This window comes from Colossoma macropomum, unplaced genomic scaffold (genome assembly GCF_904425465.1).
Source record: "Colossoma macropomum unplaced genomic scaffold, Colossoma_macropomum, whole genome shotgun sequence".
In the NCBI taxonomy this organism is placed as follows: domain Eukaryota; kingdom Metazoa; phylum Chordata; class Actinopteri; order Characiformes; family Serrasalmidae; genus Colossoma; species Colossoma macropomum.
The window spans coordinates 1,524,461-1,540,246 of NW_023494795.1; the positions used below are offsets into that span (position 1 = coordinate 1,524,461).

Here is a 15,786-nt window from a genome sequence, read left to right on the forward strand (position 1 = left end):
GGAAAATGAAGCTACAGGGTACAAACTGTAAAGAGAAAAGAGACTAATCGGAATACAGCCACGCTGAGTATTCTGTAATATATATTTTAATTTATGACTTTGTCAAAGCCAAGTGCTTAAATCAAGCACTATAAAAGCTCAACTGAATCATATTAGATCAGTTGTCAAGCAAAAACTTTATCAAACACCTACTTGTTCATGTATGTTGTTGTGTATTTATGTGATTTTTTTTTGTATCATTCATACACCGTATGTAGCAGGTTTGGGCGATGCCTGAGGAAAAGCACTCATGTGGACCACATAAAGGTGCAGTGTGTAAGACTTCGCAGGATCTTCAGCACAAATTAACCAAACCAAACTAATGCTTTCATTAGTGTATAAATCATCTGTAACTACAAAAACCTGTGTTTTGATTAGCTTAGAATGACCCTTCATATCTACATAGCGAGCGGCTCCTCTTCAACAGAGGCCACCATGTTTCTATAGTAGCCCAGAGTGGACAAACCAAACACTGCCTCTAGAGGGCGCCTTTCATGTTTTTATGCTGAAGTGGCAGCTTGAATATGGTGGAGCTGTAGCTCCGGCTGGAAGACAAAGAAACAAGAAGAATCACTAGTTGCCGCCGGTGCTGAATGACCATTTTGTGCTGCGAAGTTTAAGAACTCAAATTTTGACAAATGAAGGATGGTCCTTATTATTTAGCACAAAATAGCAAGGGAGAGTGAATCGTTGTCATCAAAGAAGCAATACAGGATGGCCTCAGTAGGTTCTGCTACACACTTGGAAAAGGAGGGGCATTTAATTGGTTGCCATACATAACCTCCCCACTAGATGCCACTAAATCTTACACACTGCACCTTTAAACTGTGAAGAAAATCTCCACCAGAGATATGTTGTAGTCTGACAAGCCTCAAGCAGAGAGAAAAAAATTTACTCTACCATAGCCCAACAGCTTTATAATAATAATAATAATTATAATAATAATAATAAAAAACAACCAGAATACCTGCAATAATAATAACCATATAACCAAAAACCTTCAGTAATTTAATCACTGAAGTGAAACAAACATCTTCGGCCTTTCTTGTTTAACAGAGTATTCAAATATTTGAGATTTGAATCATCAACAAATAATATTTGATAGTTGCAGCTCTACAAGCAGCCAAACAGTAGATAAGAAATTATGCACACAACGATTTATTCATCTTATATTTTAATATTATTCAGGAAACTGCTTAAAATTAAATTAGATCTTTCTAGTTCTCTGTCAGAGTTCTCTGTCTAGTTCGCCTTCAAAGCACAGTCATTGGCTAACCTGTCAATCAATGGCAATTACAACATCCTATCAGCCAGTCCTCGTATTATTTGAAACAGGGTGGTTAAAAACCTCTCGCAAATTAGGGCAGCAGACTGTGGAGAAAAGACCATAATACCATATCATACAGAACACCACCTACCTCACCCATTCCACGTGACTCCAATGCAAGGGCTTGAAAATCATAATTCATCTCATCCACGGTCCGGACCTGCAAACAATGAAAACCTTTCAGGAACAAGTCTTTTACGCAAGCTTTGTCATCAAGAACATCTTGTCTGGTAAACAGTACTAAATTTCGTCTACCTCAGGGTTTCTCAACCTGTGGGCCGCGGACCACCAGTGGGCTGTGAAGCACTCTCTAGTGGTCCGCGGGCCTGAATTCGGGGGGAGGCAGTAATTCGCAGTGGGCCAGTAAAGACGTTTAAACAAAAACCCTGCAGCCGCAGGCTAATCAGACGTCATCAGTTTGAGACGATGCAGCCGCGGGGAACTGCGCAGTCAGCCAGAGACTGATAGGTTCCTCAGGGCGTTTCTCCTGCCTTGTTCAGTGCGAATCAACCAAACTTTTTTCTTTAGCTCACTCCATGCTAACATGTGTGAACACTCCACCTGCATTCGGGTCTGAAACAAACAGCTGGAACCTGCTGGTCTCGGTTCGCTTCCAACCGAACCCTGTTCTGTTCGCTGCTGGTGGGACGCATTTTGTCAGCGCTGTACCATCAGTATAATCTGCCTGTTTTAAGGTCTGACTTACTGCTCTAATGTCGTTCCTGCAGCTCGAGCTGCAGCTGATAAAAACCACAGCCGAGCCATAAAATAATAGCGAAGATCTGTGATTGATTTCTGGCCGAGAATCAGCGACACGAGCAGATAAACTCAAACTGATACACTACTGACAAAGAAACAGAGATCAAACTTTATTATTATTGTTGATTGTAGCGACGCTGATCCAAAAGCGCGAGTTTAGTGAGGTTCATTTCAAACGAGGCACTAAAACCCTCAAAACTAAAGAGACTCCAGACCAAACAGTGAGTCTGTGGGAGCCGTAAGAGTTTTCAGAGAAATCGCGATGGACTACAGCTCCAAATCACAGCCCACATCTACGTTTTTTCCTTTTTCCCCTGTTTTGACATCTCCGCAAACGTGAAACGTTATGTTTTTTAAAATTTAGTTTTTTGTGATTGGTGTGAAATGGACGATTTGATCTTTTTTCAGGCGCTAATTAACAGGTTTTCAGTGTGAGCAATTAAAAAAAAAATTATTAAAAATTAAGTTGATTTTAGTTTTTCTGTGGGCTGCTATGCTTTATAGTTATAAACAGGTGGGCGTTGGGGTGGAAAGGGTTGAGAACCCCTAGTCTACACTACACAGCCACTGGTACTGATTTTTTAATTTTTTTTTATTATTTATTTTTTTTAAACAAACCTACAGTATAAAATTCTGATCCATCTTTCACACCTGTTCTGGGCATAAATGTATTATCCCACTCATTTCATTGCAAATGAGTAGCATAAAACAGGCCTGGAAAGCAATAAATCACTTTCAACCTCGCAGACAATAAAAACAGCAGTTTTAACAAATGGTAATACAAAACTAGCCACAGTAGCCATTGGAATTCAATAACATCGCAATTCACAAACTCAATTACTGGAAGCAGTGACATGTAAATTCTGTCTGACCTGTATTAAATGGAAAACTGTACAAAAACATTATATTTGAGGTTCTACCTTATGATCTTTATTGTTTATTGTAAATATATGCTGATTCCAAATACGTTGCCTGCAACAAATTTCATAAAGCAGGGGGCAGCACATTTACCCCCGAGTTACATCACCTTTCCTTTTAACAGCACTTAAAACATGTTCAGTGAATGAGGACACCAGCTGATCCAGTTCTGCGCAAACTTCACAGCTTTATTTTGCAGTTCATAATGCGCCACACATTTCAATGAAGACCGGCAGGTCAGTCTGGCACCCACTGTGTGACGAATGTTTCTAGGCACCACCATGTTAAAGCATGAATGTTCCTAAAAAAAGCATATGTTGCTCCACACACACACACACAAATATATACAGAAAATATGTTTTATAATTTACAGGAAAATTCAAAATATTTCTGCATTAAATCCCTTTTCACTGCACTCATAAAACGCAGCTTCCGTCTGTTTTGGAGGAGGCCCCTCAGTAGATGTATGCATTTTTTTCTTCAAGAACGTTGATGGAATATATTTAGGTAGAAATGTATGATTTACAAAATAAACTGGAAGCAAACTGGATTTTCATCTTCGTAGCCACTTGCAGAAAGAGGTTTAGATTCCGGTTCAGCTCACAGTTTTTCGGTGTCCCCTCTGGTCGATTTTTTTGTAACGCACCACCTGTAACTACAGACATGCGAGTCGCAGACTTGTTAACTACTGTTTCAGTCAGGCATACGGCTGAATTTGGCTTCCTATCCGCGCTTATTCCAGTTTTCCCTATTTCTCCTTAAATGGTGCAGCAGTTACACCAGCAGCTGCACCATTTACGTGACGAGCTATTCAGACTCTGACAGATGAGCACTTGTTGTGTACAGTGATTAGCCAATCATGTACCAGATGCTGTCGAGGCATTTAAATGAGACATAAGTCTGAATTTTCCATGCCAGTTCACGCTATTTGTTGTTTGTTTTTTACTGAAAGCGTGTTTGGATTTGCTTCTCAATGACGCTTCCGAAGGAAACATCTGAACAACATTCTGAGACAAGTTAAATTTACAACTTTATTGAAGGGGTTAACATCCAAACCGCTACATTCATAGTAAACAATATGCTACTTCAATTTCTGTTATAAGCTTCAAATGTCAGTGTTTCAACCCAGGAGCTGCTATCATATCATATCATAACACTGAAAATCCGGTAGAGGCACTAGAAGAAATCGGCATGATCTCATTGATGGTAAGCAAGTAAATAAAAGCTCCATACAATGCAAATTACTTTGCTTTGTATTTTGCGTTAAACATTCCAATGTAGCCACGCGCTCAAACCATGGAAAGGCTAAATTAAGGCATTTTTCGAATTCTATAGTTACCCAAGAAAAAAAGAGGAACTATTTAAATTAAAAAAAGTATTATGCCACTTTAAGACAGTTCCATGCGTAACCATAAGCGTATGAAATAAAGGTATTTTATGGAGTGCTTGCAAGTAAAATAATTAAAAGCTTTTATTGTATTCAGTTACACTTCCGATTCTTGACGACTGCTACTCAGCATTTGTCATTTTAGGACATAGTATGGCAGTGAATGAATTTCAACTGAGAAATAAGTAAAACGGAGTCATTTTTTGGACAGTCCATATTCACTTTACTTGCTTCTCTGTTTCAACCCTATTAACGATTTCAGAGAACATGTATTATGAAAGAGAAATTGTTACAACTCATAACAAGGCTTTTAACATTAACATTAGCTAACTAGCTAGCACGGCTATCTTACCAAGATATCGATTCTTCAACCGGTGAGCCGACGTTTCCTCTTCAGATGTTCCAACATGGAGGACACGCCCAGCTAAGGTCGGCCTTTTTTCTTCCTCAGTTCAGCCTGAAATGCTTCCACACTTTTTGTTCTTGAAGCTGCCATTGCGCTGTTGTAACTCCTCAGTAAGCAGTAACGTCAAAACATTCCTAAACGCGTGATGATCACCAACTAAACAACTACTCAATTAGTTGCCAACTAATTTGGTCATCGATTTTAGTCAACGGAGTTGAATAATTGTTGCACCTTTAATATTATATTACAAATAGCTATTCCACTTTAACATGCTATAATGTGAGCTACTGCCTAGAGGCTAACTATTTTAGCACTGATTTACCCAAAACCAGAAAAAAGACATTTCAAACATATTTCTCTGCACACAAAATACAAAGATGTATCACAGGCTGCTTTCAGTTAGCTGTTCAAAAACATGCAATAACGTTAGCTTAAATTTCACAACACGCAAGACTGTGAGCTAAGTCAATCTTACATATTATGTACAGCAAAAATGATATTTCATGACAAAACCTCCATATTACAGAAGCAACGTAGTGAGACAATATCAAGACAACATACTTTGAGAGTCTTGCTTCATGGAAAACTGACAAAACTTCGTTAGTATTATACTCAAGTTTGGCCAAAGCTTTCCTGGCTAGTTAACTGCGACCATCACAGCGTTTATGCATGAGTCGGATTTTAGCATGTCACTGTTCTACATACATGTTCTCACAGTATGCCAAGAAAGGAGAGAAACAAAATTTGTTTTACTTGGCCATCTAGCCTCAGTGCTAAATTCTGTCAAATCATAACACTGTGTGGATGTTTGGACTAATTCCTTCTTTCATTAGTCACAAACACATTTACCACTTTGGTTACACAAGACTGAAGCTGGTTTACTTCCTCTTCGCTATTTATTAAAATGTTCTGTTCCATCTAAAACGGTACAGGAGTTAAAGAGTAAATACACCCTAATATTTTCAGCTGACTCCACCCCTGGAATGACTTTGAAAAATGCTCAGAACAGTAGAACATCCCTAAAACCCCGACAGCTAATCATCTGTTCAGCAGGTCCGTATTCGACATAACCTGAGACCTGATTTCTTAGATGCCCTGAATTCAAAATGAATAAAATGGATTTCTTTGAACTCTGTCTACGTTTCATTCAGTTTGACATCAAGGTCGCAGACTGCATCACCGGTCAGTCAGGGTTTGCTGCAGTGGCCCAAAATCCTCACGTTCTGCAAGCTGTTAACAGCACCTACCGGTGTTGCATCTGATTTAGTTCCCTCTCAAATTCACATTCCCCTGTATAAACCGAACCCTTGGGCGTCACCCACTGAACAGAAATCAACGGCAAGCAGCACTGGAACTACGGAAAGTGGGGAAAAAAGTTTGAGAAAGGCTGTACAGACAAAAGGTTGACACAGTTAGCCTTTTAATGTTAACCTTTCCTGAACCGTTTGGCTTTCTGTAGTTCCAGTGTTGCTTGCAGTTGATTTCTGTTTGGTCCAACATCTTTATTACAAACTAAACACAGATTAACTGGTTTATTTACAATTGGTACAGACAGCTGGCGTATCACAGCCTTGTGAGGAGGTGCTGGGGGTGTTTAGCTCAGCGCATGAGGGTGGTTCTCTCCTCACCCTCGGCTCCTGTGCTTTCGTACTTATGGGTGAGGCGCGAGTAGGGCGTCATCAGGGGGCGGTAACGCTGTTTGACTGATCTGAATACTGTGACCTGTCATCGTACTTTGGTACAAAGACACGTCATCTGCTCCTATAGTTGAGTTGAACCAGAGGGGGCGCTGCAGAGGCGGAACTGACCTGATGTTTTTATAGTCCGGAAAGATGTTGTTCACATTTGAAGCAAGGCTGGTATATTTTATTATTACAGAGCAGAGCATTTCAGCTTTTAATGAAAAAATCTCAATAAGAAGCTAGCGAAGAAGGAAACAGTCACTCCTGGTTGAATTAATCATCTCTGTAATTGAATGTCTGACATCAATTCGAAGTCGGACCTTGCCAGAAAATAAAAGCTTTAAAAACTATTTTAAAAGTCTGCTGTTAAGGAGTTTACGTCACCATGGTTATGATCACCTTGTAGTCTGAAACACATACACAGTCCTGATCAGGCAGAGAAGTGAGAGTTTTTATAGCTTTTAGCTTCATTTATCTATTTTTCCAAATCTGACTTTAGTTAATGATCAGTAAGTCACATAATTTTAGCATCACTGACACAGCTTTGATATTTACAGTTGAAATGTTAACCCCTTTAAAAAGTTGGCTGCAAAAAACAGACAAAAACGATGAAGGTAGAGCTCACGGTTTTTGGAAGATAATAATAATAATAATAATAATAAATTTTTCTGAAGAGGATCAGAATTTAAGTATGCAATCACAATCAAATATTTGATCTGTGTGCTCTGCTAATACTCTAACTCTCCAGCACCGCTGTTTTTTACAGATTAAAATGTAAGTCATCTCAAATAAAAAGGTTACTGTTCTTAAATCCCTTTGACTACAATCATAAAGTTATAAACCTAACATTCACAAGATTTTTTGTCCAAGTAAGAATTACTGTAGTAGAGCAGCAGAAGATCAAAGAAAGTATAATTTCAAACTCTCTCATTCACCTAAAAGTGTTTTAAAATGGTTGTGTAAAGATCTGTGTGTGTCTGTGCCGAATCCGATGATGCCAAAGAGCTTTTTTTTCTAAGGCATTTTAAGTCATCTTTCTAATGTCTATGCACTCCCCACAAAATCCTTTGGAAATATCAAAAGTCATTTGGCAACCATCTAATAAAAACCCATGTATAAGTAGAACGTTGCACAAAGCGATTCAGAATTTCCTAAATCCAGTAATGTATTAAACCCCCAGGCCATCCACACCTGTGAGGGCAGTTGTGGGAGCTATTTCACTGCTAGGCTAATTTTGCCATTTTTGATGCATTATTTTAAAAAAAAAAATCTTAGGAATAAAGATGAATAGGGAACAAAAATGATTATTGGTCTCTGTTTTGCCACTGAAATCCAAATTTACAGTGGTATGAAACTTGCATGAAACAATAGCCACCACTGCAATCTTTGGACTCTCCTGAGTAGAATCAGCCAGTTTCCTTGGGCTTATTCAGTCCAACCAGAGAAAATGACCACCTACACGAAAATTTTCATTACTTTTCTCTCTGACAGAATGATTAAATGGCAATGTTTATAAATTAGAGTTTCGTGATTGTGTGATATCTGGAGCCACGCAACGCTGTAATGGTCATCTATGTAACGGTTGGCTACGTGTTCCGCCGCTTTGCCAGCTTGCAATTTGCTGGTTGTAGGGGGGCACGAAGTTGGGCTGTCTGAGTGGAGAGTCCTTGGCTCTGGTTAAATATACCAAACAACTGCGTGGCCAGTATTGGTCAGGCAAACCAGATGACAGGTAGTCCAGCTAAATGGAGGAAGAGAGTCCACATTTCCTACCAAAGTCTGTCTATGCCTACTTTACTCTGTTTGACCGAGTAGAATTATGTGGTGTAAAAGTTGAGAGTAATTTTTTTGTAAGCATAGCGTCCAAAACTCCAAAAAGACCACATTAACTTGTGATTCTTTCCATTTAAATCTGGAAATAAAGAGCAGAATTTTGAGGGAAAAAAAACAAGGCAAATGAAAGTTAAAAAGAAGTTTGAAGTTGGAAAAGAGAACAAAACAGAGGCATTTTCACTTTGGTCTTACACACACACACACACACACGCTGATCAGTCATAACTTTGAAACCACCTCCTTGTTTCTACGCTTATTGTCCATTTTATCAGCTCCACTTATCCTCCCACCTCCCCTGCAGGATCAGGCTCCCCTCTATGTGCAGGTACCTCACACAGACACACAGACGCTAAATTTTATTCATGATTTCTGTTGTTTCTATTATTAAGCAAACACATCCTGCTAGAAAGTTCATTTAACAGATATTTATAAAAATAAACAACAGAAACTGTGACGTATTCTGTAACACTCATGCAACAGGCAGTCAACTCTCAACACAACACCTATTGTTGAATGTAGCTGCTCACAGCACTCGGCTACACACAGTTCTGTTTATATTTGTAGTTTACAGTAAAACATTCTGCGCCCTAAACCATGCAGACAAGACTGCACAACCTTAATGAAGGTCTGAATGTGACTGTGTGGCTTGAGCAATGTTTTGGGTGTGTATTTAGAGAAACCATTTGGGTGACTACTGACTTCTACTGTTTGTTAGCAAACTTTGCCTGGAAGCTCCTGTGCTAACCTAAAAAAGCTAAATTCAAACACCAAACATGTCTTGAGTACAACTACATCTGGGTAAGTGGAAAACTGTGTAAATGAAGATTTTTTGCAGAACCATCCAAAAGTTAGAACCATACTTATGAAATGTCGGGAAGCAAGTGTGGTTCTGTAAAACTCTTCCTGTATGGAAATGAGATAATTAACTAATTAAATGTTATTTTGTCACAGCTATTGTCCAAAATTCAATCCTAACTGAATTTGTAATGGTGACTAAACTAAACCAAGCTAGGATCTTTCTGCAATACCGCTCCTATTTATAGTCCATGCTGCTTAGTTTTTATACCTGCTCTTCAATGATTTTATTATTTTAATGGAAGACTTAATGACCATCAAGATACCTTTAAGAGAACTTAAATAGCACTATCAATTTCTCATAGCACTATCAATTTCTAATCAAACAAAGGCAGTTTTTATACAGCTGTTCACTTAATAATACAAAAAAAAACTTTCAATAAAGGACGTGCATATTAGCCTAAATAAACAAACACGCTGTTAAACATGGAAAAGAAGAAAAATAAATAAGCCACAGCCACAAAGCAGCGATTCCAGGATCCGAGCACAAATAAGCCCAATGAGGCCTTATGCTTCAGCAAAGGGCTTTTCCAAAGACAGGTGATAAATGAAAGTTAGATTTTTAAAAACTTGCTTCTTGTTATGTTCATTGATGTCTGCCTTCAAAGATTATGCCTGTCAAGTTTTTGTCAGATGACCTTTTGACCAAAGTACAACAAGCAACAGACTTTTAACAAATAAGGCCGAATACTTAATAAGCAGTTCAATTTCTGACATAACTTACGAAGTTATCCAAATAAAACTGGTATGTGGCAGCTTTATTGTTTAAAAAAGGAAAAATCTACTTTTGAGAATTACTGAGAATTACAGGCTTCTAGAAATATTTTGACAGATGTTTTTTGAGGGATAGACGAAAAACCTAGGAGAAGTAGGTTTAACACCTCATTCAAAGTGAGCAAAGCTAAATGCCCACATTTCAGTTTAGAGTGAACTGAGCCAATCAGCAGGAAGATTCTGCCTCTAGTCCTTACAGTGTAGGAGTCATAGGGCCAAACGCATTACCCTGCACTGTAGTATCCCCTTCAGACCAATCAGGCTCATCTAGCTCACCTGAGTACTGGGAGCGAATGCTACCTGTTGAGCAAGTTTTATGTTCGCCAGCCACACAACCTGGTCTACACAATTTGTTTTTGTGGACAATCAAAATAATAATAACAACAAAAGTAGAGAAAAATGGACTGGATACAGAATAGGGTACCAGCACTGAGTGCTTAGACCCCTAAAAGGGCCTTGGTTAATACCCCAAGACAAAGTAGCAACTATAGCAAAGTATCATAAACATGAGCAAAACAGTCCCACTTTAAAACCCTGTTAAAACTTATCAGCCTGTACATTTTCTCTATGACTTTCCATGCAGCGAAATGAATAGTGATGTTAGTATTCAAATACTGGCACCTGGAACAGTAATGCACAGCATTACTGTCAATGTGATGACACCATTTAGGAATCTTAATTTGTGCAAATAAATATGTAATAAAATACTGTGCATTAAATAGTTTATTTTGTCTTATTGAAAGTGTTAAAATATTTTGTCTAAAGAAATTATGAACTTCTCAAGCTGAACTCAGCAGACCATGACCTTAAGATTTTTTTTTTTTTTTGTCAGAAATTAGTCAGATGTTCCAGCTGGAATGCAATGACGAGTAAATCCAACTTCTTATGTGTGGCAACTAATTAATTTGCAGTTAGCTAACCTGGGGGGGGGGGCTTTTCTGAAGGCCAAAAAACACAATTCATTGCCTTCTTTCACAGCGGTAGCTTGGCAAAACGAACTAAGAAAATTCTGTTTGCTTACCGACTGTCTAAAGTGGGCTGCGAAATCAAATCTGCCTCACTATCCCACCTCATAAACTGGTAAGCAGAGTAGTAAGTAGTTTATTGTTGACACCACCAATTTCCATTTGCTCTAACCGTTACAACTACCACAAGGTGGGAACAATGTCCCACCAAACCACTCTGAAAGATTTAGTTTACATCATAACCATTGAATTGAAAAAGGTGCTTTATGAGAAACTTGGTTCTTTAGCTTCATATACCAAACCTGCAGTGGAAACCTGGGTCTGATCTTTGACTCTGAGCTCTGTTGTATCTGCATGTAAACAAAGTCACTAAAGCAGCTTTTTATCATTTGAGAAAATCACTAAAGTTCAGCCTTTTCTCTCTCAGAGCGACACAGAGAAACTAGTTCATGCATTTGTTACAGCAGAGTTGATCACTGTAATGATCTTCTTACTGAACTTCCTAAGAAAACAATACATCCTTTACAACTCGTACAAAATACATCAGCATCCTAACAAAAACAACACAGAGAGATCAGATCGGTCCTGCTTTAAAAGAGCTGCACTGACTGTCTGAATCGTTCAGGATAGAGTTTAAAGCTCTGCTACTAGTTTTTAAAGCTCTAAATGACCTTAAAGCTCCGCTTACATCACAGAGTGTCTGTGTGTTTATGTTCCAGCACATGATCTTAGATCTGCAAACACCTTCCGTAAAATACAGAAAACGTGGAGAGACTCATTCAGTTATTCTGTTTCTAAAATGTGGAACTCAGTTCACCTTTTATTAGACAGTCAAGCTCAGAGCTCACTTTTAATAAACATTTAAAACGTCTCTCTTTAACTTAGTGTTTAATTAAAACTATGTCTCTTGGTATTTATCTTCTTAATTTGATCAGTGTCAGTTTCTTATACTAGTGGTACAGTTCCAACTTTATTCACATATTTGTTAAAACACTTCTATGAAACTGTTTATGCTCAAACAGCATTACCTAGGAACACTTTCTCTTTTAAAGCAATTATGTGATTTAGACATGCACAATTTTTGGAAAAGTATTCCTATTCCTTAGTTAATATGCTTTAACTATTACACTCTTGCAGTGTACATCAGGTATTTTGCTGCTTCTGACTCATCAAAAATCATCTGTATGCAGCTGTTCTCCGTTACTTTTTAAAATTGAAGATGACAATGTTAATAATATACGCTATCATTTAAATAAACAAATGGGAAGAAAATCAGCTTTGGATTCATCTGAGGTAAACATCACCATCAGCTGAGTACACACCATAACCAAAGGCACATATGAGTTAATTCTTTCATGGTATCAGAAATGTCTGCTATCGTTATATGAATTTCATCTAATATAATATTTATAATTACTATTATTATTGTTTTAGTTATTACTGCGGACAGGCTTGGGATTTTATGCTCAAATGTTATCAGCCACTGTGCTACTGCGGTACTTTTCATCCGATGTATAACTGCTGAAGTCAATTTTAAAAATGCCCAAAGCACTGATGTGAAGCTGTGTTGGGTGTGAGTTCTCCGGTAGCATGTAGGCTGCTTCACATATGCTAATACTACAACCTTAAACCTCCAATGATTTATAATCCAAAGATACCCAATCCACGCATGTTGTCTGTATTTATTTTATATGTTCTACAATTATATTCAGATTAAATTGGCTCCATGAGGATTTTGCAATATTATGTCAGGTCCACTGGACTACTTTTGTGAATGTGTGTGTCATGGATTAAAGGGACCCAATCCAAAAGCTTTGCATAGATGCCTGAGGATGACTTCATCCTTCATAAACCCTTTTTGAACACCCACTTACATTAACAAGATAGAGAGATAGATAGATAGAACTTTATTGATCCCAAAGGAAAACTGCAGAAAACAAATACTAAGAAGAGTTAATTCTTTCTATACTGCCTGCAGTCTCCACTGCCTGCTTGTATTTCAGACACATTATCATGATTAAAAGCAACAGACATTAAAATTCTTGACATCTATCACATTAACATTGAATCCTGTAACTCCTTTTTTAGCATATCACCAAGTGTAGCACTTGGCAAAAATCACAGTGGTAATTGAAGGCAGTGAAATAATACCTGGTCAACGTGACTCCCATCACCAGTGGGCCAGCGATGTTTGTTTGGAGCGCAGCCTCCTAACTGTTCCCCAGGCTGCCTCTGAAAGAAATAACCCACAGTGGCATCATCTTGGGAGCGACCACTGAGAGGAGGCTGTGGGGTGCCAGGGTTTGGGTTAGCTCCCCGATCCATGCCCGATAGAGGGTGTGCTCCCCCGGGGCCCTGTCCCGCTCCCCCAACTGTGGCAAGGGAATTCCCTGCATGAACTCTGACACCTCCAGTCTCTGGTGCACCGTTTGTGTGCAGCATCCCCCCTCGTGTCTCCTGCCAGGCCACGTCATTCATACCTAGGATGCTGCATGGAATGCTCATTCCACGAGGAAACCTGGGGGTAGCAGTGAAATCTGAATAAATGTAAGGCTACTTCAATAACACCAACCTCAATCCTGTAGACTAAATGAAGGAAATTCAAGTGATCTCACTCAAATTATCAAAAAAGATTCTTGTCCAAAGAAATATGGACCATTTTCCTGATATGCATCACAGTTTGAATATTTCACATTATTAGAGAAATATTCCAATACTTACAATAATACACTTTGTGCCCCATTTCCTTTCTGATATCAGAACAATCATAGCTACAAGTGCTCTAATTTGCTTAGCAGTCAAGGTGGTGTTTAGCAATTGAAAAGTAAAATGATTATTAAGTGTACTTTGCCCAAAATCTCCAAAACTTCTGATGATGTATTAAATGGCAACATTAGTTTTCCCCGGAGTTCACAATAGTCATCTCCTCTGCTTTCTGAACTAGACTTGAAATCTAACGTTAGCTGGATAACAAACTGCCCCACCATTGCTAATGTTACTCAAATCACAACAGGTTCAATTCACCTTTAATGAACACACACTGCACTATCGTGGTTTAACTAGAACCAACCCGATGAAGGTTGTGTAGTAATTGACTGATATGTAGAGGAATGTTATCTGGTGTTATAAATAGTAACTCATCTGGGAATTTCGACAACTACATATGGGTAGTTCATGTTAGCAAACGTCAGCTAGCTACCGTAAGATTAGCCAGGTTTGTCACTGCTGGTTCGCTCGCTAACGACCCAAAATATCCAGTACAGGAGGAAAATTAGAAACGACACAACATGTAATAACTGACTGAAATGGTTAGCAACCTCCTACCGTGCTAGATAGCTGGACACAGTTAGACAAATAACCAAGCTAAACCAAAGCTGTTTGTTGGCTAAGTTAGCTAGCTGGCTACTAATGTTGCTCTGATATTAGCAAAATGGACGGCATTAGCGGCTCTGACAGCCAGATAAACACGCAGTGCAACGGGAAGGAATCATTAAAAACACGCCCGGACAGGACAAAGCCAGCTCTACAGTTTTGTCCACGCTTAGGTTCCCTTTGGTTTCGTACTGACTGGCGGAATATAACGAGGTGTAGCTTAGTAAATAGTAGCTTGGTCAGCTAACGCTAGCGGACCATTTAGCTTGGTTTCGACCATGACTTAGCTAAGCTAGCTGGCGAGTGAGCTGTCTAGCACTGCAAGGCAAACTGGCTCTCCTCACAAACATGTTTAGCCTGGTTTGCTAACGTACAGTGCGCAAATGGAGCAACACCTTGAGAAAGAAACACCTTTTGCACAAAATATGAAGCAATCGTTCTTGGACGAGGAGCTCTTTCATAATGACAGTTTCTTAGTTAGCTACTCCCACAACTCGCTCAGACAGCTAGCGTTAGCGTTAGCCCAGATAGCAGCGCTTTGTGTTGGTAGCGAAAATATCTCAGGCCTCTTACCTTTCAAAGTTGACGAGTAAATGAACCCTGATATCGTACTTTACAGCAGTCTGTGCACCATTAAACAGTAATTGTTCGTACGCCGAGAAACAAAGCGCATCCCTAAAACCAGCGCGATGAACGTTAACAAAACACCGTCGCTGCTGGGTCACTAGGCACTTACTAACAACATGGCCCCCCTCCAAGTTCTAAACAGAGGGGCCTTACCCACCAGACAAAAGAGGGAAACATTCAGCGACCACGGCAACAATCCCCGTTTAAATTACATATTTATAACTCCGCAATTAAGTAAACATTGGATGTACTTACGCGCTGTCTACAGTACTGAAAGCCGATGTGTGTGTGTTATATTAGGCGCTGCAGTGTATATTGTTTTGTTTCCGTGGAGGTCGGTGTTTTTAATGCTTTGGGCTTGAACGTGAAACAGGAGTTTGGACTATTGGAGCCCTCTGTAGATCTGTAGGCTGCATCGTGCAGACCTGCGCAATAAAATCTGAAGCAGCCCTGCGACGCTCTTTAAAATATTTTTATTTTGATACACTTAACGCTTTTAGTCATTGCCCATAAACCCATAGTCCTGTGGTTTGATACAGTTTGATTTTGGTACGTTTAATGTAGTCATTAAATTTTTGATCAGCCTGTTTGGCAGTGACGAAGGACTTTGAGTGTAAAAAAAAAGCAACTGATTGGAATAAACATTTGATGCATCACTGTAATCTGTCTTCACCTGAATTATCCACTTAGACGTCATTTGTCATCTATACTCAGTAAATAGTTCGGGACAATGAGCTGGTGCACATGAGGAAATGCAAGAATTGGTAAAGTAGCGTTGAAAATAATGTTAACGATGATGACGATGATGGTTGTAGTGGTTGTGATGATTAGGAGGAGATTAT

General features: G+C 39.0%; 1 protein-coding gene across 6 annotated transcripts in view; it reads right to left on the reverse strand.

Annotated features, from left to right (window-relative positions):
• The window catches only part of pum2 (pumilio RNA-binding family member 2), a 39,353-nt gene extending 24,009 nt beyond the window's left edge, over positions 1-15,344 (reverse strand). For 5 of the 6 annotated variants that reach the window (XM_036581156.1, XM_036581157.1, XM_036581160.1 and 2 more), the window contains exons 1-3: positions 15,200-15,344; positions 13,097-13,463; positions 1,458-1,526 (exon numbers count right to left, since the gene is read on the reverse strand). In XM_036581156.1, the coding sequence (XP_036437049.1) occupies positions 1,458-1,526; positions 13,097-13,450 (423 nt within the window). In that variant the 5' untranslated portion in view covers positions 13,451-13,463; positions 15,200-15,344. Of the gene's footprint in view, positions 1-1,457; positions 1,527-13,096; positions 13,464-14,890; positions 15,075-15,199 lie in introns of those variants that run through there. The other variant, XM_036581161.1, reaches the window with a different exon arrangement.
• Positions 15,345-15,786: the final 442 nt, after the last annotated feature.